Source organism: Mus caroli, unplaced genomic scaffold (assembly GCF_978045245.1).
Source record: "Mus caroli unplaced genomic scaffold, Mus_caroli_1 scaffold_1, whole genome shotgun sequence".
Lineage (NCBI taxonomy): Eukaryota > Metazoa > Chordata > Mammalia > Rodentia > Muridae > Mus > Mus caroli.
Window position 1 is genome coordinate 31,121,450 of NW_028227256.1, and position 26,083 is coordinate 31,147,532.

Below are 26,083 nucleotides of genomic sequence, written 5' to 3' on the forward strand. Positions count from 1 at the left end.
GGCTGCACTTACTACAAATTACCACTGACTTATGAATGCTTGAGATGAGATATAAATATGTTGGGTAAATTTATTTCTATAGGAGTAAATATTTTAATGTGACTGTTTTTTTTAAAGATCTAGAAAATCGTTGTGGGTGCAGTTCAGTGGTAGAAGGCTTCCCTGGCATATAGATGGCCCAGGGTTAGAGACCCAGAACTACAAGAGAGAGCAGGAAAAGATAGAAGAATCAAATATCACCTTCAATTTCTAGCATACTCTGTGGCCAGATTTCATTCTGACCTCTTCCCACTCATTGCTTTAATGTATTTAGTTGCTAACACTTGAGTCTCTCAGAATATTATCCCTACCCTGGGTTTGCAATTCTCCACTCAGTTATAGTTGAAGGGATTGTGATTGGGTGGAGACTACTGGATAAAATGTCATGCTCTTGGGGCAACGTTTAACGTCTTAAACATTCCTGTTACAGATAGCTAAGAACAAACAGTGTGGCATGCATACAGAAGTCACGACCTTAAAACAAGAGAAGAGGCTGGGTTCCAGTGCTGCTGGATGGATGCTGGAAGGGTGCAGAACATCTGGTGGACTCAAGGGAGATTTCCTTAAGAAAAGCGTAGAGCCAGAGGCTTCCCCGAACCTTGACCTTAACCAGGCGTGCTCTGTTAGGGATGAGGAGTTTCAGTTCCAAGGGCTCAGGCACACCGTGAGTGGCAGGCAGCTGGTCGAAGCCAAGCTCCTGGACATGAGGACAGTTGAGCAGCTGCGGCTTGGTCTGAAGACTGTCGAAGAAGTTCAGAGAAGTCTTAGCAAGTTTCTGACCAAAGCTACCTCCATTGCAGGACTTTATCTAGAATCTTCCAAAGAAAAAATGTCGTTCACTTCGGCGGCCCAGAAAATCATAATAGACAAAATGATAGCTCTAGCCTTTTTAGAAGCTCAGGCTGCAACAGGTTTTATAATCGATCCGGTTTCTGGTCAGACTTACTGTGTTGAAGATGCAGTTCTTCATGGCATCGTTGATCCTGAGTTCAGGAGCAGGCTCCTGGAGGCAGAGAAGGCAGTTTTGGGATATGCACATGCTTCTAAGACGCTGTCAGTGTTCCAGGCAATGGAAAATAGAATGCTTGATAGGAAGAAAGGTAAACATATCTTGGAGGCACAAATTGCCAGTGGGGGCGTCATTGACCCTGTGAGAGGCGTCCGTGTCCCTCCAGAAATGGCTGTGCAGCAGGGCTTGCTGAACAACGCCGTCCTACAGTTCCTGCATGAACCGTCCAGCAACACAAGAGTCTTTCCTAATCCCAACAACAAGCAGGCTCTGTATTATTCGGAGTTACTGCAGATCTGTGTGTTTGATGTAGATTGCCAGTGTTTTCTCTTGCCATTTGGGGAGAGGGAAATATCCAATCTCAACATAGAGAAAACTCATAAAATTGCCGTGGTAGATACCAAAACAGGGGCGGAACTGACGGCATTCGAGGCTTTCCAGAGAAACCTGATTGACAAGGGTATTTATCTCGAACTCTCAGGGCAGCAGTATCAGTGGAAGGAAGCTATATTTTTTGACTCCTACGGGCATCCTTCTCACATGTTGACTGATACTAAAACTGGTCTGCAGTTCAATATTAGTGAAGCTGTAGAGCAGGGAACGCTGGACAAAGCCTTGGTGCAAAAGTATCAGGAAGGCCTAACTACACTAACAGAACTGGCTGACTTTCTTCTGAGCAAGGTAGTCCCCAAGAAGGATTTGCACAGTCCTATTGCAGGCTATTGGCTGACCGCTAGTGGGGAGCGGATCTCCTTGCTGAAAGCCTCCCGGAGAAACTTGGTTGATAGGGTCACAGCCCTCAGATGCCTTGAAGCCCAAATCTGTACAGGAGGGATCATCGATCCCCTAACTGGGAAAAAGTACAGGGTGGCCGAGGCTTTGCATAGAGGGCTGGTGGATGAGGGCTTCGCCCAGCAGCTACGCCAGTGTGAATTAGTGATCACGGGAATCAGCCACCCCGTCAGCAATAAAATGATGTCAGTGGTGGAAGCCGTGAATGCAAATATCATCAGTAAAGAAATGGGCATGCGTTGCCTGGAATTTCAGTACCTCACAGGGGGCCTAATAGAGCCACAGGTTTTCTCAAGGCTGACCATCGAAGAGGCCCTTCATGTCGGTGTCATTGATGTCCTCATCGCCACCAGACTCAAAGATCAAAAGTCCTATGTCAGGGATATAATGTGCCCCCAGACTAAGAGAAAATTGACATATAAAGAGGCCCTGGAGAAAGCTGATTTTGATTTCCACACAGGACTTAAGCTGTTAGAAGTGTCTGAACCCTTGGGGACAGGGATATCCAACCTCTACTATTCTTCCCAGTAGGGCGTTTCACTCTGTGCAGAGGCCGTGCCGGCTGCATCCTGCCATCTGTTCAGAGCAGATGGTGTCTGCTAAATGTGCAGCCTAGGAACTGTGTCACCAACTCGAAGCGCTGTTAATTTCTTGTAGGCTAGAAATAGCTCCCTGATCAGAAAACATGGCCATTCTTAAGTTGAAAGCAGAAAACGATTGGCTACCCCTGAAATAGTAACTTTTTTTTTAAAAAAAAAGTCTTATCTTACTAAAATAAATGGGTTTTACCTAGAAAATGGGGTGAGCGTGGTGACCATCCACACGTTCACGGACTCATTTCTTCTGACCTCCTTCGTAGTCCTTTCACTGAATAGATTCAACACATTAATGATGTCATCCGTTGTGCATCCTGAAAGAGCGCCTCACGGAGCACCATAGGACCTGGATCCAAAGGAACATGCAAAAGTGCCCCCGACCCGTGAGGCTGGAGATCACTACCTGCAGGCCGTGATGTCCTCTGCATAGTGAAGTGTTCGCTGTTAACTCTTACTTTGGTTGAGACTTTGGAAATAAAATCTAACAAGTGCATTGTGTATTGGAGGAGGGGTGTCATCTGTGTGGAGTTGCTCTCTCTTCTTTTGCTCTCTCCTTTTGTCTGATAGCATCTGTCAAGGCATCTGCGATTGTAATGCTAATGTAAAGGCAGCGATTCCCAACTCTCTCTCCCCCCTCTCTCATGAATAAAGTTGGGGTTGCTTATTTGTCATACTCCTGAAGCAGCTGGGTGGCCAGAGCAGTGATCCCAGACTGATCATAAAAGCTTTTCCCATCCTCAAAGACATCTGCTGGGTGATGCGGTGGATGTGGTTAAGTCAATGAATAAAATATCGCAGTAACCTGTGTGCATGATGGAAACATTTGTGCCTTCTTGTTTCAGCAGAAAGGAGGGGTCAGTTGAGAAGCTCAGTCATTTATTGGAATGTTTGTTTCTTTGTTTCTTTCTTCTTTTTTAAACACTTGTACCTGTCAGAAGTCACTGGATGAAGAGAAGAAACAACATATTGAAAAAGCTAAAGAATTACAGAAATGGGTATCAAATATCAGCAAGACCCTGGGAGATGGGGAGAAAGCTGGGAAACCTCTCTTCTCTAAGCAACAGGTATATTCACAGAGGCCCTAATGCTAACGGGGTAGAATTTACCGAATCATACAGTCTACAAAGCACAAGCTATAAATCTTTACCATATCCCCCCAGAGTTAGAGGCTTTTACAATAAAAATCAATAGTTTAGGCCCTTAGGTATTTTCCTCAAAGAGTCATAGTTCGAATCTGCTAGAAAAAGGGGTCCTATTCCAAAGCCAGAATCATGTTCATTGGCCTCGTTATGGGCAAGCCACTAGGTCATAGGGCCTTACCGTACATCTCCCTGCTTAGAATGAATGGGATTGTTGACCAATGATGTCATCAGCCCTACATGCCACCCACGTCAGAGAGACATGGAGAGTAACGTTCACAGCTGTGAACGCTGTTGAGTGTTTAGTAGACCTCTCCTGGGCCTTTTCTGTTTCATGAGGAAGGCTTTCTTGTTCAACCTCTCTACACCGTACATTCTTCCCATTGACTACAGTCTCCAGCCCTTCCTGTTTTCCCTGCCAATGGCTCTGTGTGTGTGTGTGTGTGTGTGTGTGTGTGTGTGTGTGTGTGTGTGTGTGAGAGAGAGAGAGAGAGAGAGAGAGAGAGAGAGAGAGAATACTGCAGTGGATGGTGGTGGATGGTGGTTTTTACTCAAGACATTGACATTAAGGTGTAGATCCTAGTAGTGCCTGTTCCTGATGGTAGGAATTCCCGCTAGTTTGTGTATTCTTGCTGTTGGGTTTTGTTTTGGGCAAACAAGGTCTAGGCTAGTCTCACCCTTGCTATGTAGCCCAGGCTGGCCTTGAAGTGTGATTTCATACGAGTGGAAGAACTAAGAATTCAGAAAGCATTTGGTGGTTTTTAAGCAAAAACACTCCAAACTGATTTCCCTCAAATGTTTGGTTTAAAATTCTTCCCAGGCTGCTTCTCACTATGAAAAAGGAAGGCATTCAAACAAGGCACGTAAGCCTTAGCAAAGATCTCTTGAGAGAGCACATCTCTTCAGAAGCGTGGATTATAAACACCTGGTTGTCTTCATATTATAGTTACACAATTCTCCAGGAGGTTCATTAGATTAGACCTAGTACATGCGGACACTTTTAAATAAGGTTGTGGCCCTAGCTGTAATTCTAGAACACCTGCTTTCTCTTTTTTTTTTTTTTTTTTTTCTTTCTGGTTTTTCGAGACAGGGTTTCCTCTGTGTAGCCCTGGCTGTCCTGGAACTCACTTTGTAGACCAGGCTGGCCTCGAACTCAGAAATCCGCCTGCCTCTGCCTCCCGAGTGCTGGGATTAAAGGCGTGCGCCACCACGCCCTGCTTTCTCTTTTGAAGGAGAAAGTGGTTTGAGGCACATGAGTCCTCAGAGATTCCATTTAGCGTCACAATTCCCTATATCCATACAAAATTGACCATGTACATTGACTGATAAGCGTGCTGCTCATCTTTCGTTGGCCCAATATTTCCTCTCATCCCTGTTCATTTATAAGAATGAAAACTTTGATCAGTTGGAAATGGGATTTGGGACAAGTCTTGGAAAAACCCCTTTTCCCTGTAATGAGTTTGTCTTCTCTAATAGCCACAGATGGAGTAGGATGGAGGGAGCTATCGTTACCAGTTATTTACTGATCTACAGGCCTCCTGAGTAGTGCTTTCAGCACAACAAGAGGAGCTTCAGGAAAGGAGAGGCCCACAGTCTCAGTGTGTTTTTGAGACTGGTGACATAGAAGGATGAGACTGGGCCAGTGCTAAGCCTTTGGGCTTTGGCAGATTCATGGTTGGGCTGGGACAGACTCAAGAACTGTGGTGTGTTGCATTAAAATTCCCTCGTGAAGATTTCACTGTTAATAGAGGGCACTGCGCTTCCCCTTGTGTATGCTGAGGAGACCCGAGCTCTTAGGCCGCTAACACCACCAATGGCCAGTACGTTACTTAATTGTGTCACCCAGAAAATACACCTGCCACTTTTTGTCTTGATTAGAATTCTGTATTTTTAATCACTATTTCATATTATTTCTGTGGGGAGTCTTTGAGTTTGCTTCTTACCTTACAGATGTCCAGTAAAGAAATATCAACCAAGAAGGAGCAGTTCTCAGAAGCTCTTCAGACCACACAGATCTTTTTGGCTAAACATGGAGACAAGTATGTTGGCTTTCGTTAGCCCTTTCCTTCAGGGTAGGGTTGTGTTCTGAAAAACCTAGTCATCAGACAGAAGGCAGTGAGTGCATCATCCCTGACACTGTAAAAGTGGACGACGCACGAATCACGGTTGACTTAATAGAATGTGACTTAACTGTGTGTCACAGCCAGCCTTCACATGCCACAGCGTGCTGTGACTCCTCAGACGGGGCTCAGACAGGCTGAGCTTTAGCCGGCAAGTGGCAATGCAGGCCCCGAGTCGTGTCTTAATTCTTCACAGTACTCTGAAACTACCTTTTGCACAACGATGTAAATGTGTTCTGTGTATGCGTGTGTGCTTGGAATCCCTGCACAGAGTGGGGGGAATGTGTGTGCTAGTGCTCTTTTTCACAGTGATGATACGATTTAGACAAAGGTGTTTTCCCTTGTCTTAAATCCTTGGGAATGTCTTCATGGTTACCCCAAAACAAGTTTGTGATACTCCTGGAAGAATCTTTCCCTGATCAACCTGGCAGTAGTTACTCTGGTCTTTGTTTATTTGTTTGTTTGTTTGTTTGTTCTTGGAGAGGTGCAGACCTATTGGTTTAACTCTTTAGTCTCTTTCTCAGACAAAAGAAAGAATCTTGGGTATTTTATATAGGCTCCTTAGTTTCATACATCATCATTTTAATATCATTTAATATTGCAGACTGACAGAGGAAGAAAGAAGTGACTTGGAGAAACAGGTGGAAACCCTGCAGGAGGGCTACAATTTATTATTCAGTGAATCTCTGAAACAACAAGAATTACAACCCTCAGGAGAGTCGAAGGTCCCGGAGAAGGTAACTCTCCTCACAGATGTGAGGTCTGGCATGGCCAGGAACACATGGTGATGCATCTTGGGGTTTCTCTGTGGAGAACACAAGGACAGAATTTGAGGGTTTGGAGGCTTCTGTGTTGTTTATAAAACGCTATCCTACGTGTGCAGATCATTATCCTGTGCCTTAATCTCTGCCTTGCATGGTGGAAGAGGACTCAGTCATCATCTAACGCTTCCTTTCAAAGCCATTCTTTCAATATCATGTTCAGGATGTTTTATTATAAAATATGGTCAGAAAAGAGCCCGTGGGTCATCTCTGCTGTTGATAATGCCATGGAGGTTTGTACTTGTCAGAGATATCCATGCGGGTTATTTTAGTGGTGGGAGGCTATGCCTTAAAGCGAAAATACTCTCACATCTTTTAAAAAAAATAGAAATCACTTAAAAGTTGTCTGGTTCATAGTAATGTGCCCAACACAGTGTTTGATAGTTAAAGGGTGTTTGTCATATTTAACCCCATGACTCCCAGGAACAGTACCACATAATTTGTCATGTTTTGGGGGTACGTAACCAGTTTTTTTTGGCTCCCTTAGTCTTTTTCTTAACCCTGGAAAAGTCTGTATGCTGTAAACATCAGTAGCATGGAGTGGATGCTCTCTCTGTTATCACTGGACTCTAAGCTCACCCAGATGCAGAAAGCATGCCTTGCCTTCTGGATAGATCTGTGTTCTGTTTCCTCACCGTCAGCAGCTGCCCTTGTGTCCTCACTAACCTCGTTAGTACACGGATGTTCACTTCTCACTTCACAGATGCATGTTGTTTTCAAAGCTTTATCACATCCTGTGCTGTTGAGTAGATCACTGACGTAGGTCACTTGTGCGTTTGAGCTGCCTAACACTCACAAGCTACCTGGGTAAGTAGAGGATTTTTTTTTTTTATGATTAAGTCTATTATTATAAAACAAAGCCACCTGAGCTGCAAGAAATTGCCTCAAGTATCAGACTGACCCGGGCTTTCTGCATTTCCCTTTCAGCCGGATAAAGTGATTGCGGGCACCATCAATCAGACCACTGGAGAGGTCCTGTCTGTCTTTCAGGCAGTTTTAAGAGGCCTGATTGACTATGAAACAGGGGTCAGGTTGCTTGAGGCACAGCTAGTGATAACTGGTTTAATTTCACCAGAGTTAAGAAAGTGTTTTGACCTCAGAGATGCTGAAAGCCACGGCCTCATTGATGAACAAATTCTGCGCCTACTAAAAGAACTAAATCAAGCAAAGCAGCTCATTTCTACTGCCTCGCCGACCACGATCCCCGTGCTTGATTCTCTGGCTCAGGGCATGGTCTCAGAATCCATGGCCATCCGAGTTCTTGAGATACTGCTCTCCGCGGGCTCCCTGGTTGTTCCAGCCACAGGTGAACACCTTACCTTACAAAAGGCTTTCCAACAGAACTTGATTTCCTCCGCCTTGTTTTCTAAAGTCCAAGAAAGGCAAGACACTTGCAAAGACCTTATTGACCCGTGCACTTCTGAGAAGGTATCTTTAACTGATATGGTACAAAGGAGTATTTTGCAGGAAAATACCAGGATGTGGCTTTTACCAGTGAGACCGCGGGAAGCTGGCAGAATAACACTGAAGTGTGGAAGAAGTGTTAGCATCCTGAGAGCAGCTCACGAGGGACTCATAGACCGAGAAACCATGTTTAGGCTGTTAGGGGCACAGCTTCTGTCTGGTGGTCTCATTGATTGCAACTCCGGTCAGAAAATGACCGTTGAAGAAGCTGTGGCAGAAGGGGTGATTGACAGAGACACCGCAAGCAGCATCCTCACCTACCAGGTTCAGACGGGTGGGATCATGCACTCAAACCCTGCTAAGCGACTGACTGTGGACGAAGCAGTACAGTGTGAGTTGATAACTTCCAGCAGCGCACTGCTGGTTCTGGAGGCTCAGCGGGGCTACGTTGGACTCATCTGGCCCCACTCTGGTGAAATATTTCCCACATCTTCTTCCTTACAGCAAGAGTTGATTACAAATGAATTAGCCTCCAAAATTCTGAATGGGAGACAGAAAATCGCTGCTCTCTACATCCCAGAAAGCTCTCAGGTCGTCGGTCTGGATGCCGCTAAGCAGCTGGGGATCATAGATAACAACACAGCATCGGTTTTAAAAAATGTAACGCTGCCAGACAAAATGCCTGATTTAGGAGATTTGGAAGCTTGTAAAAACGCCAAAAGGTGGCTCTCTTTTTGTAAATTCCAGCCATCCACAGTTCATGATTACAGGCAAGAAGAGGATGGTTCTGATGGTGAAGAGCCAGTCACAGCTCAGAGCTCAGAACAAACTAAAAAGTTATTCCTATCCTATTTAATGGTGAACAGCTACATGGATGCACACACGGGCCACAGGCTTCTGCTCTATGACGGAGACTTGGATGAGGCCGTGGGCATGCTTCTGGAAAGCTGCGGTGCAGAACTCGGAGCCGACACGTCCACAAGAGAAAGCCTGTCTGTCTTCACCATCCCTGATGTCTTTCCTGATTGTGCTTTGAGCGAAGAAAAGCACGAGTGTTCGGCTTCAGCAGCTGGGCCTGATAAATGTCATTACAGTCACCCCGGACATAAAGAGTCTCTTGAAAATGCAAAGTGGGACATGAATGAAACGTTTTGTAAAATGGGAAACAATGATAACAATGGTGAGTTGCCGCGGCCAGAAAACCTAGCAGATACAACAGTTGTTCAGAAAGGCTCAGAAAGTCCATCTAGAGTGCGTGTCCCCAAACCTACATCATCTTCAACACAGCCTGAAGGGAGCGTACTCAAACCTGATTCTGGTAGCATACTTAAAGACTGTAAAAATCAAAGTGAGCTTGTTACAAAAGAGTATCCAGATGAAGGTAACCATTCTAATTTTTTGACATCAGAAACCAGTAGATCTTGTGATTTGAATGAAAGAGAGGAGGAAGAGAATATACAGAAGGGCCCCTCTGTCTTTGACTATTCCCCCCGGCTGAGTGCCCTGTTAAGCCACGATGAGTTGAGGCACAGTCAGGGGCGTTTTAGTGATACAGGTACCCCACAGAACACAGGATATTTATGCGAAGCCTCTACTTTGTCATCCAGTGACCAGAGTGTGTTGGCTGATCAGAGCACAGGAGAAAAGTTTCAAGACCAGTTCCTAGGAATCGCAGCTATTAGCGTCAGCCTCCAGGGGGCGCCCTGTGGACAGAAGCCTGTAGCTACTGAGTGTAGCAGTTCTCACGTATACTATCACAGGAATGAATCCATGTCGGATGCTTCTGCTGAGAGTGGAGCCACTCGGCAGACAGATGAGTCAGAGAAAACTGGGTCTAAGGTGGAAGACAACTCCTGTACCGTGGTCCCTGGGGGTGGCTCCTGCAATGCCAACACATCAGTTTGTGGCCCACTGTCACATAAAGGAGCCATTGATGCTGGTGACTATGAGACATCACTGCTGGCCGGCCAGCAGAGCGACACGGCAACAGACAGCGACAGTGATGACTATTTCTATGACACCCCCTTGTTTGAAGATGAGGACCATGACTCTCTAATCCTTCAAGGTGACGACCGTGACTGTTTGCAACCCGAGGACTATGACACCTCCTTGCAGGAGGAAAGTGGCAGGACCCCTCCTCCTGATGACATTTTTTATGATGTTATGAAAGAGAAGGAAAATCCTGAGTTTCCTCATGGAGGAATGGATGAGAGCTTAAGTGTGGAGAACAAAGTATGTTGCCCTCAGGGGTTTCCTGTAGGTATTGAGAAACCTGAGTTGTATTTAGCTGTTGAGAAACAGTTTAATTCTAGTGGCTCAGAACAGTTAGTGGAGTCTGTGTCTGAAAGTGAGAACCCGCCTGGCCTCTGGGATAGTGAGTCTGACTCGTTGACTGAGGGTGAGATTATAGGAAGGAAAGAGAGCTTAGGAGCTTCGTTAACACCTGATGGTCATTGGAGAGGGGACAGAGAAGAGTGTGACACCAGCCGAGAAAGCCAGTCTGATACCGATGGGGTAGGCTCCATACAAAGTATCGAAAGCTACAGGCCTTATATGAGCAATGGTAGTGACTTGGATGAGGAAGACAATTGGGGCCGCAGCAGTGAGGACAGTGGAGACAGGCAAGGAGGACAAGGAGTAGCAGATGAGGGTGGAGAGCCCGAGTACCAAGCTGACCCTACCCAGTTGTACACTGCTATCAGGAAAGAACACGGGGGTGAAACCCAAAATGTCAGTGACATGATTCCCCTGGACAAAACGCACAGTTATAGTCCATTAGAAACGCAGCATGGTGCAGGTGTTTTCCAGCCAGAGTCGGCTGGTAAGGGAGGTCGGGACACAGAAAGAAGCAGCCATCCAGAACTTACCACTGAAGCTGATGAGGAAGACGAAGCAAGTCTGTCCACTCACATGGCAACTAAAGGTGTGTCACCGTCTAATGCTGAAGGCACTGCCTCAGAAGAAATCAGGTTGGTTCAAGGGCCAGACTCTACAGGCATTCTAAGAGCTGAAGACAAGGACCTCGAGAATGTATCGCCAGAAATCAGCCCATCTCCTGACAACATTGTCCGTTCTGAAGCTGAGTTAGGAGGAAGAGCTTCTGAGGAAGGCCATCTGTCACTTACAGGGAGTGACAGGGATCAGCAGGGACCTGGAAGAGGTCTGGTTCAAGGTAGAGATGGCCAAAGCGATAAGCTGCTAGATGAGACGTCCATTCGGGAAATGGGCTTTCAGAAAGAAGGGGTGTTGATGAACAGCCCAGAGGAAGGAGAAGAAGAGGAAAGGTATCTCGACCCCTTCCCGAATGGAAGTGCAACCGAGAGCCTCAACATGGGTAAGAGTCAGCTTCCCCCTCTACTGACCCACACCGAGGAACTTAGCCACAGAGGGGCTCCGCACACAGCAACCATGACTCTTGAAGGTGAAATGAAGGATGTGCAAACGGGGTTTACCGAAAGTCCTGTCCTGCTTGAGACTCTTGCACAAATATTTGACACCTCAGCTTCTAAAGTGACTCGTGCTGACTTGACTTCAGCTGTAACATCCTCTGAGATGAAGAGCCAAGTGAAAGAAGATTCCCTCACTGGGGGACCAGAGAAAGAGACTGATCCGTTTACTTCTTTAGGACATTGTGATAAATGTATACATGTGGATATGCTGGAACCCAACGAAAATACCCCAAGCTGTGCTTTAGTAGCTTCTCCTACCGTGAAAGATAACGTATGCTCTGTAAATAATGCAGAGGAGAAGTCAGTCAGTCCCCAAGAAGACTGGCCTCCAGGTGCTGAGGTCCAGCTAAGTGATGCTTGTGTGGAGGAAAGTATCTCTGAAGGCAAAGCAGGCATTCTCCAGTTCACTCCGGAAAATAGTGACACCACCCTGTCACTCCTACCTCATCAAAGCGTGGCGGGCTGTGGGGAAAGCACCGATTCTGTGCAGGCTGGGCTCCGTGTGAGTGGAGTGAGACACAGCTCCGATGACACGTTAGACGTGGGCTGCCTGCAGTTAGAAAGCAGCAGAGAGAAAGCAAGCACTGAGAAGGAGCCACACAGAGAACTCGCCTTGTCTCCGAGGCCCCGAGAGAGAGAACATCGTACGCTTGAGTTAGTAGAAGATGGGAGAAGTATCTTGAAAAGCAGTTTAGACAACGCTCACATGAATCTCCAGGAAGCGGGAGACCCTTCAGCTGGCACAGGGACGAACATTTCAATTCAGAACTTAATTAAAAGAGCTCTCTTGTCTCAGTTGCCAAGTGAAGTTTCAAATGTGCCCAGTCATGGCATTTCCCCCATTGGTAACTCATCAGAAGTAAAGGCAGAGAGTGGAGGTGGTTCTTTCTGCATTACAAGTCTTCTTGATCTATGGAAGGAAAACCAGCCTCCCCAAGAAACTCCAGGCACCTCTGAGTTAGCTAAAGTATTAACCCAGATGGACTGTGATCCGCAGCAAAGAGGCCTTGGGTCTGAATTACTTCCACCACAACTTAAAAATGCCTTTTACAAGCTGCTGTCTGATGGCTATTCAACTGAAGGAGACCTGGCCGAAGCTTTGGGGCAAACATCACGTGCTGATCCCAAGATGGTGGAAGAAAAGCCACACATCTGCAGTGACCTCAGAAACAAAGAAGGACATCACTGTCCCCTGAACCCACAATCCATAAGGGAAGCCGAGGTAGACCCCTCCAGTGTGCACATAGCAGCACTGCCAGGAGGTGAGAAGCTCGGAGAACTTTGCAGCGAGCCCCCAGAGCATTCAGAAAGTACATCTGGATTAAAAGAAAGGTCTTCTGATGGTAGCTCGAAAGAAAACGTGAGTTGACATGCGTGCTTTCCCATGACAGTTCCAGTGGGAAACGTGGGAGACAGTCTCATACATTTTGTCCGCTTTAAGTTTCTTCCCTAAGGACTGCTAATTACTGTATCCAATTTTGGTTTTAGTGTTCCAATGGCTTGCAACAGTGTTTACAGCATACTGAGAAAATGCATGAATATTTGGTTTTGCTTCAAGATATGAAACCCCCCTTAGACAATCAGGCATCCGTGGAGAGCAGTCTAGAAGCCTTGAAGAGTCAGCTGAAGCAGTTAGAGGTAAGATACCCACTGGCATTCCTGTCAGCTTTCCATCAGCAATCAAGTAAAGCGGGGGCTCGGGTGGGAGGGGGGGTTCATTTGGGCCCATGCCTTCAGAGGCTGTAACCTGTGGTCTCTTAGTCCTGTCACATCTGGTTTTGTGGCAAAGCAATTCTTCACTTCAATCTGAAAGGCAGAAGAAGAAAGGGCAAAGTGCCCCTAGCACTTTTGAGAGTGGACAACTCCAGGGATCTGAAGTCCTCCTACTAATAGATTCAGTTTCTCCCTTGTAGCACCAAGCCAAGGTTCGAAGATCGGGTCTTTGGGGAGACATCCAGGTCCCAGCCAGTGGTCCATGGATGGGGCCGTTTAATACATAATTCCGCAGAAAGCAGGGTGCCCTTCTCTCTCACTCCTCGTGTTTGGGTTTATGCTTTTTCCTGCGTGGTCAACAGATGCGGGACTGTGTTTGTTTGCAGGCCTTTGAGTTGGGATTGGCCCCCATCGCTGTATTTTTAAGGAAAGATCTAAAGTTGGCAGAAGAATTCTTAAAGTCTTTTCCTAGCGACCTTCCCAGAAGACATCATGAGGAACTGAGCAAAAGCCACCAACGTTTACAGAACGCCTTCTCGTCCCTCAGCAGTGTGTCCTCAGAAAGGATGGAACTGATCAAACTTGCAATCGACTCTGAGATGGTAGGCATAAAATGGTGAATTCTGGGTAAAATGTGATTGAGAATTAAGCTGTACTATGAGGGTTTTTTTTTAAGTATTATATTTTTATAGTTCTTAATTCTCCAAACAGAATCACTGTAGGACTTTGAAATTTGGGGGACAAACAGAAATGAATGCATAATTTTGTTTTCTAGTCTAAGCTGGCTGTTCGTCATGAAGACTTCTTACACAAACTTACGTCCTATTCAGATTGGGTGTCAGAGAAAAGCAGATCTGTGAAGGACATTCAAACTGTGAATGTCCAAGATACTGAACTTGTAAAGAACAGTGTGAAGTTTCTTAAGGCAAGTATCAAAATACACACAACCTGCCGGTCTAGTGTAGGAACTGTTCAGGACAAATATAACCTTCCCGAGACTGTAAGGAATTGTCTGTGGCTTAAAGACATGTCTTTCCATAGTCAACCTAATGCTAGAATTTATTCCATCCACTATACCAAATTCTCACTACCTCTGACATACTGACATCTGTATTTATGTTTTTGTTTGTTTGTTTGTTTTTTAACCAATGACTTATATAAGCCCAAGATAGCTACAGATTAGTCAAAGTTGTGCTTGTATGGCAATATTGAGCCGAGATTTTTTTTTTTGGGGGGGGGGTTCTTAATTTGAACAACATTCTCATGAATGCTGGGCTCCTTGCTTCAGTCAGAAAACTAGAATTGTAGCCTGTTAATTCATATTTTGTGTTCCTTATTGTGAATTACCACAATTGAAGGGATGATGGAAATACTAGCAGTTTTTTTGTGATGTTAATGTCTCTTTATGATGAATCAAGCTGTTTTGGAATTTTATTTTATTTTATTTTATTTTTGGCATCTTAAGTATGATCTACCAGGCGAGGAGAGAATGCCCTTGCGGTTATTTATCTTTGCATATTACCTCCCATCGTATTTAAATGCCTTATTATTGGGATGAAGAGATGGCTTAGTAGATAAAGTGCTTGCCACACTTTATAGGCAAGTGTGAGGATCTGAGTTTAAATCCCTAGACTCTGTGTAAAGTTGGGCCTGGTAACACATATCTGCAGTACTGATGCTTCTGGGGGGGGAAATAGGGGGTGGAGACGGGAGTTAGCAGTTACATGGTACCTTGTGGCCGACTGGCTAGGAGGAAGCAGTGAACAATGAAAGAGAAGGGCCCAGTCTCAAATAAAGCAGAAGACAAGCAACAACACCTGAGGTGGTCCTCTGGTCTCCACACAGGTGCCCTGGCACACACATGCACGCACGCACGCACACACACACCCACACCACATACACAGATGCAAAATGTGAAAATCACCTCTTACCAAATGATGAATAAGTAGATTTTTTTTTGATGTATACTGAAAAAGTATTGTTAACTCTTACAGTGCTGATAGAAGGATCCTATTTAAGTTGTGAGTATACTTCAGTATTTCCAGTGCTGATGACCTTCATCCTTACCTACCTTTCCTGCCACCTTGTACGGCTCTCTCCACAGAATGTGCTAGCAGACCTTTCACATACCAAAATGCAGCTGGAAACGACGGCCTTTGACGTACAGTCCTTCATCTCTGATTATGCACAAGATCTGTCTCCCAGCCAAAGCAGACAACTGCTGAGACTCTTAAATACAACCCAGAAGGGTTTTCTTGACCTGCAGGAGCTGGTAACCACGGAGGCGGACCGGTTAGAGGCGCTCCTGCAGCTGGAGCAGGAGCTGGGTCATCAGAAGGTTTGCCTCTCTTGCAGAGTTGTGCTCGCTGTTTTACTTACCAGTGTGAAATCATAACTTAGATAACCAGGAATACTGATCAGCTAGGGCGGTGCTCTGGACAGGCCTGAGCGGGTGCTGAGCAGAATCCCTGCCATGCATTGTGGCAGAGTCTCTCACCTTGATGCTGTCGTGTAGTTGAGGTTTTTCACTGTCCTCTTAACAGTATTTTATGAGGTGAGCGTCTTCATCCTTGCCCTGAAAATGAGAACCAGAAAGCCTTCAGGGGTGTCCAAGAGCAACTGATGAAGGTTTAGCTCTGAACCTTCAGGGAACTATTCCCTCTAGTGAGGCACGGGCTCAGCCTATGCTCCAGAGAATGCACTGTAGAGCTGACTTGCCTAAATTTACACCCTGAATGCTCTACTTTATCTGCTTCGTGTGACTTAGAGAAGTTTCATGCCTTCACTTTGTTGATAAATTGGGAACGGTAATGTTTATCTGGTAATATTATGAGCGCTGATAAAATGATTCATATGAAACCCTTAGCCCTGTGCCTGGCCTCCGCTGAGCTTTTAGTTAGCATGAGCTGTGTGCTGTTGCTGTAAGTTAGGTAATTAATTTGTTAGATTTAGTGGATTCTGTTACATAACTGTCTAATAGCAGCAGTGAGCGAAGAACAGAATGTTGGAATAAAAATAATGCATGCAATGTTTCTCTTATTCTTGAAGCATCCAGGCACTGTGTGTAGCATGATAACCTGTATGTACATATCCATATGTTTACTGACAAATCACAACTAACTTCTCTTTTGGTGTCCTTTTGCAGAATTAATTCTGTGTATCACAGGTTTCAAGAGCTTAAGAAAATGGGATGTTTCTTCCTGTCGATCCGAAGTTCCATCTCTTACACGTGTGCATGGCCAGTATTCTACTGAGCATCTTCTCTCAATCAGGCTCTTTCTGTGTATACAGGACATGTTCATACTGTACTGTCTGTCTGTCCTTGCTCAGTTTGCACTCCAATGCTACCATGTTTACAGCATACTCAAAAAGCTTTATTCAGGGTGTTTGGCAAGCGTATTCTGATAAGAGGCTTGATGAGAAGTGGATTGAAGGTTACCCACTGAAAGCATTTTGGGTTTTCTCCATCTTAGGTTGTGGCAGAGCGTCAGCAAGAGTACAGAGAGAAACTCCAAGGGCTGTGTGATCTCCTCACCCAGACTGAAAACCGCCTAATTAGTAACCAGGAAGCCTTTGTGATTGGAGATGGCACAGTGGAGTTACAGAAGTACCAGTCCAAGCAAGAGGTAGACCTTTTGGTATCTGCATCTGTATATCCTGGTTCACTTTGGTTCCCATTTCCTTAAGGCCACTGGGATTGTTGAAAACACGGGGGTATCAGAAGAAAGGCGCGCCCAGAGGCTCTGGGGATTAGATTTAACCATTATACCTAAACCTAGATTTACAATTTAAAGCAGGCCACGTCATTCTCTTGACTTTTTTGGTGACATACTGTATCAAGGAGGTAAAGGATAGGTTACAATGTAACCCTTTTGTGGCCGGCTGACTCACTTGCAAATCAGGAGAAATAGGCTTCATTTTGATTTCTTTCCCTGTACCACTCCCTCTCTGTTTCTCTGGTATTTTCCTGTAACTCATTCTCTTTTATCCAAGGAAAAGGGGTAAAAGAGCAAAAATGCTAGAGAGGAAAACTTGTGTTTTGGTGTCAGGAGAACGAGAGCCTCACTATTTGTAACTGTTGACTTAATTCAGTATTAGGACTCTGGGTCTAGGTTCCCTTCATACTTCTGTTGCTACATTGTTACGAAAGCTGAGCAAGTATGTATCAGGTCGCTGCTACAGTTACTGTCATGTAGTAGTGATGTGTGATATGGCAGGCAAGTAAGCACTCAAGCCCTTGAGGAAGCTCAAGGTCGAATATGGGAAAAGGTGTTATTAAGATGCAGTGGTACAGTATAAAGAATGAAATGTATGAAAATGAGGTTCTCTTGTTCTTAAGAGGAAAGATCACAGAGGGCAGTTTTTACTTCCCAGAAAAGCTAGAACTCCTGAGAGATCTTAATCTTGAGTATCCTAGTAGCTGGGGCTAAGATGCAAATGCTATGCTTTATGTAACTTAGTGTTAAGAAGAAAAAAAAAATCTCAGTTCACTGATGGGAACTATTTTCTTCTCTTTCCTGAGTAATAGATATGGATTTAAAAATCAGAATTCTGCTGGGTATGAGGGTCTTGTATGCCTGGAAACAGAGCGCTTGAGAAGGCAAGGTGGAAGAGGACTGTTTCTCTGCCCACGTGGGCCACATAGTGAGACACAGTCTCAGAGAATATGTATCCACTACACTCTGTATGCTTTTCAGCTATGTTTGCCCGTCTCTGCCTGCAATAGCTCTCTTGTGGAATTATAGCTCTGCAAGAATTGAAATGATACACTAGAATTTCTTTTTTTCCACATGTGTTTTAAGGAATTACAGAGAGATATGCAAGGAAATACACAGGCACTGGAAGAAATAGTGCGAAACACAGAACTCTTTTTAAAAGAGAGCGGTGACGAGTTGTCCCAAGCAGATAGAGCTCTGATTGAGCAGAAACTGAACGAGGTGAAGATGAAGTGTGCGCAGCTGAACTTAAAGGCAGAGCAGTCGAGAAAGGAGTTGGATAAGGCGGTGACTACGGCCCTCAAGGAGGAGACTGAAAAGGTGCCTGTCTGAGTCTATGGTACACTGTTGCTTCACCAGGTGGTTAGCACATTAGCTGCTTGCTTTTATTGTGCGTATTAGGTAGTGGTAAGCCGTGGTTAGCACCAAGGACAAAAATACGGGACTCTGGGTACATAATTGCTCAATACAAAGATAGGAAGAATTGGCTTTCCTTAGTCTTTCCATAAGTAGAAGCTGGTTGAGAGATTCTGGATGTGAGAAATGCATGGGAAGTTCAGTCAACTACAGTTAAAATTTCAAAGTGCACGTTTGAAGGCAGCGTAGACCTAGAGTAACTGCTTGTGGCTGTAAGATTTAATTCTTAATTCCCATATGTTTCTACTATGTGTTAATTATTATAAATTTAGGAATATGTATATTACTAAATATATAATATAATTAAATATAATTATATATGATATATACTATATAATTTTATTTATTTAGATAGACAGATGATAGGTAGATAGATAGATAGATAGATAGATAGTGTATGTTACAGCTAGGCTGCATCTATAATACTTATAAACCTTCCCTACCCAGGTTGCAGCTGTGAGGCAGCTGGAAGAGAGCAAAACCAAGATAGAAAATCTTTTGAACTGGCTGTCAAATGTTGAGGAAGACTCCGAAGGGGCGTGGAAGAAGCACACACAACCCATGGAGCAGAACGGAACCTATTTGCATGAAGGTGATAGCAAGTCAGGAGCTGGCGAAGAGGATGAAGTCAATGGTAACCTGCTGGAGACAGATGCTGAAGGGCACAGTGAGGCCACGAAGGGGAATCTGAACCAGCAGTACGAGAAAGTCAAGGTGAGCTATTTAAACGGTGAAGCCGTCAGACTCCATGTGGAGGGATGGGAAAGAGTCCGACTGCTTTATTATACAAGACTATACAAAGACTTTCCCTACCCCAGCATTATGCCAAATATAAACTACCAAGTATGTTCTTAGCAAATAAAAACAGTAAGAAGTAAGTCACTAGGTTCAGCTTCTGTGCGGAGCTGAAGCCCTGTTTTAGAAACAAAAGAGGGCTGGAGAGCCGGCTCAGTGGTTTAAGCAAGCTTGCTGCTTTCGAAGAGGACCCAAGTGTACTTCCAAGTGCATCATGATGTGGCTCACAGTGGCCTGTAACTCAGGTTGGCCTCCAAGGTCACCCAGAATAGACATATATGCATACATTTTTAAAAAAGAAAGGAAGGAAGGGGGCTGATGATTGAGCTCTCCAGAGCAGGAGTCATGGCCTGGCATGCCTCCTCGGTTTCTTAGCCTTCCTGGCTACTCTTTGAGGTTTTAAGTTCCCATCATATAAGACATTTGCAACTCACACACCCGACGTAGCTTGCTCGGGTTCCACATGTGTAGTAAAGCTAGAGTTTGGCTTCGGCCTCAGCCGTAGCTTCGGTCACTGTGCGGATCCATATGCATGCTCACAGACTGGCTTGCTGTGCAGCCCTGAGCTCGAAGCCGCACCTGTGAGGGGTGTAGGCTGCTGTGGAGAAGGAAAGGCCAGGGCACGGAAGCAGTGGAGGCTGTGGGAGCAAAGGCAGTTTTGGAGTAACTGTTTTGAAATGTCCCAGAGTTGATGGCTCTTGTCTGTGCCTGGTTCTTGGTGCTTGGTGGCTGTCCTTGAGAGGCTTCCGCAGAATCCAGGACGTGGGGCCATCGGTGACTGCCTTTGCTTGCCTCTGACCTGTCAGCCTCTCTACTTCCTCAGAGCCCTCTGCTTTCCTGCCTCAATGGGCTCGAACCTCTGCTAGGTTCTGGAGGAATTCTTTGTATGTGAGCTAAGACAAGCCTTAAAGCAAACCTGCGACACAGTTGAGGTCACCACCTCATGTTCACTACAAACCTGAGACCCAGCGGGGCCAGACGTCTCCACCACTCTCCCTCACATCTGCTCCTCTAACTCTGCTGGGCTGCTCTCATACGGCTCTTGTTTCGCTCTTGTTCCAGTGTCTTTAACCAACAGGAGGGTTATAGATACAGTGGTTTGAAAAGGGCATTGAGAAGCAGGTTGGGTCCTAGAAACCTGGTCACCTCCCGAGGGTGTTCCCAGCAACAATAAAGTTGTGATTGACTTGTTTCCACTCAGGCCCAGCACGGAAAGATCATGGCTCAGCACCAGGCGGTCCTCCTAGCCACACAGTCGGCCCAGGTGCTGCTTGAGAAACAGGGCCACTATCTGTCTCCCGAGGAGAAGGAGAAGCTGCAGAAGAACATGCAGGAGCTGAAGGTGCATTACGAGAGCGTGCTGGCCGAGTGCGAGAAGAAGGTGAAGCTGACACACTCCCTGCAGGAGGAGCTGGAGAAGTTTGACACCGACTACAGCGAGTTTGAGCACTGGCTACAGCAGTCCGAGCAAGAGCTGGCGAACCTGGAGGCAGGTGCGGACGACCTCAGCGGGCTCACGGACAAGCTGACGAGGCAGAAGAGCTTCTCAGAGGACGTCATTTCTCACAAAGGCGACTTGAGGTACATCACCATTTCCGGAAACAGGGTGATAGACGCTGCCAAATCTTGCAGCAAGAGAGACGGTGACAGGATCGGCAAGGACAGCATCGAGACTTCCGCAACCCACAGAGAAGTTCAGACCAAACTGGACCAGGTTACAGACCGCTTCAGGTCTCTCTACTCTAAGGTAAGTTTATTTTACTTTTATTTTTTAAATGGCGGTCAGTCTGTGATAAACCTTTCTACATGTCATCTTCACTTTTGCTTTGGATTTAGAAGTAAAAAAAAAAATAGAAAACATGAATATTCACATGGGAAAGTGGTAGTTTTACTCACGTCCTTTATGTCTGGAAAATGTCTCTTAAAGGTTAGTAACCTGAAGTTAGTTTCTCAAATTTCATAGTACTAAATTTGACCACCAGATGTCGCTTATGAACTAAGAGTGGGGGCTCAATTTCTTTCTGGTGCCAGTCACGTAGGATAATTCCCTTCAAATATTACAGGGCTGTTCTACAGATGTATTTGATCAATATATTTTCATTATTAATGACTAATATTCTATGCTGCTTCCTTTACTGCCTTGGAAAATTAAGAGTCTTGCTAAGAAAAAAAAAACAAACAACTGTAAGCTACGTGTAGAGGTGCATACTCCAAAAACTGGGGGAGAAGAAGTATAAATTTGGGTCATCCTGGGCTACATAGCAAAATCCTGACTCAAAGTGGGGAAGGAGACGACCCAAGAACGTATTTCCCAGATTGTAACAGAGGCTGTTCAGACATAACCCGTTGCATAAATGATCTGGCAATCACCTCTGAGGCTTAGGTTTTGCTTCCTGTTGATGTAGATTATTTGACCTGATTGTGTCAGTCCTGTACAACATGTAGAAATGACTTCGGAAGCACCTTAAAGGGTTTCCATCACGTTTCTATGTGCATTGTCCGAAAGTTTGCCTAGTCCGGTGATTGATTCTCATATAAGGCCAGCCAGCAATAATGTTACTTAATTATTGTAAGTCTAGAACTATCTCCTCGTTCTCATGGTTACCTTTTGACTTCTCCACGTGAAGGGGAAGAACCTCCATGTTGGTTGAAGTCTGCTCCCCCCCCACCCCACCCCCACCCCCCGAGTTCCACAGCTCATCCCTCTTGAGATCTTGTCATGCGTGAGAAGACAGTGGGTCTCAGCCTCTCTCCTTCTCTTCTTTGATTTTCAGTGCAGTGTTCTTGGAAATAACCTCAAAGATCTGGTGGATAAATACCAGCACTACGAAGACGCTTCCTGCGGACTTCTCTCTGGGCTCCAGGCCTGCGAGGCCAAAGCCAGCAAACATTTACTGGAGCCCATTGCTTTGGATCCCAAAAATCTGCAAAGGCAGCTAGAAGAGACCAAGGTAAAGGAGGAGGGAGGGAAGAGAAGCGACCCCTCAGCCATTTTGTCGAAAGAATTCTGTTCTTCACGTGCATGTGATAGTTCTGCTCTGGGCCCAGGAAACCTGTGGAGAGTATTCTGTTCCACCAGAGGGTTCCAGTGTGACTAAGTGCTCCGGAATGTTTGTCCCACTGTTACTGAATTGGCTACAATCCACTGCACCCGCCTCCTACCTCCAACAAAGCCCAGCCCACTTACTTACGTCACACTTGTTAACTTTCCTCACTTTCCCACTAGAATTAAGCTCCGTGAAGGCAGGTGTTTGTGCCTGTCTTGTTCAGTGCTGTATTCCTAGTATCTAGGACAGCGGTTCTCTTAGCCTGTGGATAGCAAATCCCTTTGAGGGTTGGAGCAACCCCTTTCATAGGTGTCACCCAAAACTATCTGCATGTTAGATATATATGTTATGATTCACAACAGTAGCAAGTTACAGATTAGCAGTGAAAGTGATTTGTGGTTGGGGGGAGGGGTCATCAGGACGTGAGGAACTATATTAAAGGGTCGCAGCATTAGGAAGGCTGAGGACACTGATCTAGAGGGTCACCCAGCCCAAAGTGCACAATGTGTATCTGTTCAAGAAAGGATGTATAGAAGAATGTTAGCGTCCTGTTCAGAGTGTCTCTGAGTCAGTATTAGGGTTCCTGTTGTGTTCTTTCATGATGTATAGAGATGCAAACTTCAGTTACCACCTTACCACAGAATGTCTTCCTACCTTTCCAGAAATGAGTGATTGATAAACTCTTGGTGAGACAAACTGTCAAATTACTCTCTATTCTACTCTTTTACTAGCTAATTAATTTATTTAGTTTACATCCCAATTGCAGCCTCCCCTTCCTCTCTCCTCCTCTTCCCCTCCCCTCCCCCTATACCCACCCCTCCTTTTTTTCCTTAGAAAAGGGAAGGCCTTCCATGGATATCAACCAGCCTTGGCCTATCAGGTTGCAGTAAGACTATTTGAGGCTGGACACAGCAGCCCAGTTAGGGGAAAGGGATCCAAAGGCAGGCAACAGAGTCAGGGACAGCCCCCGCTCCTGATTTAGGAGTGCCACATGAAGACCCAGCTGTATAGCTGTTACATATGTGCAGAGGGCCTAGGTCCATCTCATGCATGCTCTCTGGTTGGTGGTTCAGTCTCTGTGTGTCCCTATGGGCCCAGGTTAGGTGGTTCTGTAGGTTTTCTTGTGGTCTCCTTGGCCCCTCTGGCTCTTTGGATCTCTCTTCCCCCTCTTCCACAAGATTACCCAAGCTCCGCTTAATGTGTGTCTGTGGGTCTCTGCATCTGTTTCCATCAGTTGTTGGGTGAGGCCTTTCAGATGACAGTTATGCTTGGCTCTAGTCAGCAAGTGGAGCAGAATACCATGAATAGCGTCAAGGGTGGGCTCTCTCTCATGGCATGGGTCTCAAGCTGGGCCAGTCATTGGTTGGCCATTTCCTCAATTTCTGCTCCATCTTTACTCCTACACATCTTGTGGCCAGGACAAATTGTGGGTCAACGTTTTTGTGGCTGGGTTGGTGTCTGATCCCTCCATGGGAAGTCTTACCTACATACAGGAGATAGTTGTTTCAGGTTCCCTATCCCTCATTGCTAGGAGGCCTGGGAGTTTCCTTTGTCCTAGATTTCTAGCTCATCCCAGACCCCCACCCCCACCCCCACCCCTGACTCCAGTTTTCTCTCCCTCTGTTCTGTTCTTCCCACACCTGATCCCTCCTGTTCCCATCCCTGCCACCTCCCCCACCCAGTCTCCTCCCTCCATCCACCCCCATGTCTATTATATTCCCCCTTCTCAGTGAGATCCAAGGGTCCCCCTAGATCCAAACCATAATTTAAAAAATTTAATGCAAAGATAGATAATTTTTAAAATACTCTAATATTCTTACTCAGTATGATAAACTGAATACTAAAGTTTAGAAGGTCATTGATCTGGAGATTTTTTTTTAGCAGGCGGGGTACTTGAATTACCATGGTCAGTGCCTGAGCCCTGGTGGTGCTATCAAGCTAGGCATGGCCACCACCCTCAGGCCAGTTATAGAGCCAAGGGATGAAGAAGAGAGAAGAGGCATGCTCAGTGTGGCTCCACTGAGGAGGGAAAGAAAGACCCCGTCTTTGGGGTCGTGACTGGAGGTTTAAGTGGGAAGCAAGAGAAATGCATTCCTGGTCAGGGTGCAGTCTCGCTCATCGCTGGCCCATCCCTGTCTTAGCTTCAGACTCACTCAGACAAGGTGCTCTGACAGATTGTGGGAACTGTATGACATATCCTTCTAAAAGACAAGCTTACCCCTTGGCTGGCACTAGAACCTAGCCTTTCCCTTCTCTCAGCATGAGATTTCTGGGGAGATTCCAATTCCTGGGGGCCCATTGTTTCAGTGGCCTTGTGGACTAAAGGAAAGGCACAGATGTCTCCAAGACATCTATCCACATCCCTGCCCTGTGGAGGCAGAAAGGGCTGTCTTAGTTCTCTTCGGGGCTGTAGAAGGGTCAAGAGCCAAGGACAGTAGAAGGGGAGAATATTACTAATTTATTGGCTTTTGTTTCCTTTTCCTCTTCCTCATGTCTAAGTGCAGACCTGTCTTAATTGTTTACTTCCCCTTAGGTACATATTAAGGCCAGAATGTGTGAAGATGTCAGAGGAGGGACCATGATATCTAAGGCCCTGATTTTGCTGAGAAATGCCAGTAGTTTAAAATAGTTATTAAGATCGACTAATATTTAATTAGGAGATAAAATATTTTAGCTATAGGGAAATAAAATTGAACATTTTGTGTTTGATCTATGCAAATATGCTGCACATGAAGTTTTAGGAAGTAGAGCAAAAAATAGAGGAAAACCTCTATGAACCCTGTAGCTTAAATAAATGGATACAGGGATGGATATTGGAATAGAAATGCTTACTTGGTAAGTGCTGCAAAGAGTTCTTGATGCAAAGGCGCAGAATGGCCATTGTGTAACGGAAGAATAAATCTCAGATTAATGGCACCCTTGGAAATGATCTTTGTATGTAGTAAGGTTAAACTTTTGTGAAAATTAGGTAGTCTTTGTCTTAGGGTTTCTATTGCTGATAAGAGACACTGTGACCACAGCAACTCTTATAAAGGAAAGGGCTGGCTTGTAGTTCAGAGGTTTAATCTATTACTGTCGTGGCAAGAAGTGCTGGCATGCAGGTAGACAATGGTGCTGGAGAAGGAGCTGAGAGTTCTACATCTGGATCAGATCTGAAGGCAGCAGGAAGAGAGTGTGATACTGGGCCTGGCTTGAGCTTCTGAAACTTCCAAGCCCACCCCCTGGTGAGACAATGGTGCTGAAGAAGGAGCTGAGAGTTCTACATCTGGATCAGATCTGAAGGCAGCAGGAAGAGAGTGTGATACTGGGCCTGGCTTGAGCTTCTGAAACTTCCAAGCCCACCCCCTGGTGACACATCTCCTCCAGTAAGACCCTACCTACTCCAACATGGCCACACGTCCTAGTCCTAGTAGTGCCACTCCCTGTGGGCCTGTGGGGACTGTTTTCATCCAAACCACCATGATCTTTAGATTCTTTTTTTTCCTTCCTTCCTTCCTTCCTTCCTTCCTTCCTTCCTTTTTTTTTTTTTTTTTTTTTTTTTTTAGATTTATTATTATATGTAGCTGTCTTTAGACACACCAGAAGAGGATGTCAGATCTCATTATGGATGATTGTGAGCCACCATGTGGTTGCTGGGATTTGAACTTAGGACTTTAAAAGAGCAGTCAGTGCTCTTAACCACTGAGCCATCTCTCCAGCCCCTTTTTTTCTTTTTATTAAATTGTTCAAGGTGGAAAGTGGAGCTGCTGGAAATGGTGGCACTCACCTACAGTCCTAGAACTGGAAGGCAGAGGCTCAGGCTTTAGCCTCCTAACAACAGAAGATGGGCATCTCAGCCCATTGTAGAGGCCTGGATTTGAAACCAGCTCTAAATCACACTGTCTGATGATGGGGGCACCTTTGACGCTTGCAGTGGTCTTCAGGATGGTGCAAAGTCAGGAAGCTTTCATGCACTGAATAGGAGCTTATTGCTGTAGCCAAGGAGACCAAGGCTAGGGTTAGGGTTGAGGTTAGGGTTAGGCTCTGC

General features: G+C 45.5%; 1 protein-coding gene across 26 annotated transcripts in view; it reads left to right on the forward strand.

Annotated features, from left to right (window-relative positions):
• The window catches only part of Dst (dystonin), a 396,685-nt gene that overhangs the window by 271,239 nt on the left and 99,363 nt on the right, over positions 1–26,083 (forward strand). For 17 of the 26 annotated variants that reach the window (XM_085836145.1, XM_085836168.1, XM_085836161.1 and 14 more), the window contains 13 exons: positions 3,372–3,500; positions 5,526–5,614; positions 6,300–6,432; positions 7,444–12,729; positions 12,858–13,007; positions 13,469–13,684; positions 13,858–14,007; positions 15,187–15,420; positions 16,556–16,708; positions 17,885–18,118; positions 18,662–18,928; positions 20,211–20,756; positions 21,784–21,960. In XM_085836145.1, coding sequence (XP_085692271.1) covers positions 3,372–3,500; positions 5,526–5,614; positions 6,300–6,432; positions 7,444–12,729; positions 12,858–13,007; positions 13,469–13,684; positions 13,858–14,007; positions 15,187–15,420; positions 16,556–16,708; positions 17,885–18,118; positions 18,662–18,928; positions 20,211–20,756; positions 21,784–21,960 — 7,764 coding nt within the window. Of the gene's footprint in view, positions 1–469; positions 3,347–3,371; positions 3,501–5,525; positions 5,615–6,299; positions 6,433–7,443; positions 12,730–12,857; positions 13,008–13,468; positions 13,685–13,857; positions 14,008–15,186; positions 15,421–16,555; positions 16,709–17,884; positions 18,119–18,661; positions 18,929–20,210; positions 20,757–21,783; positions 21,961–26,083 lie in introns of those variants that run through there. The other 9 variants (XM_085836181.1, XM_085836186.1, XM_085836183.1 and 6 more) reach the window with 2 other exon arrangements.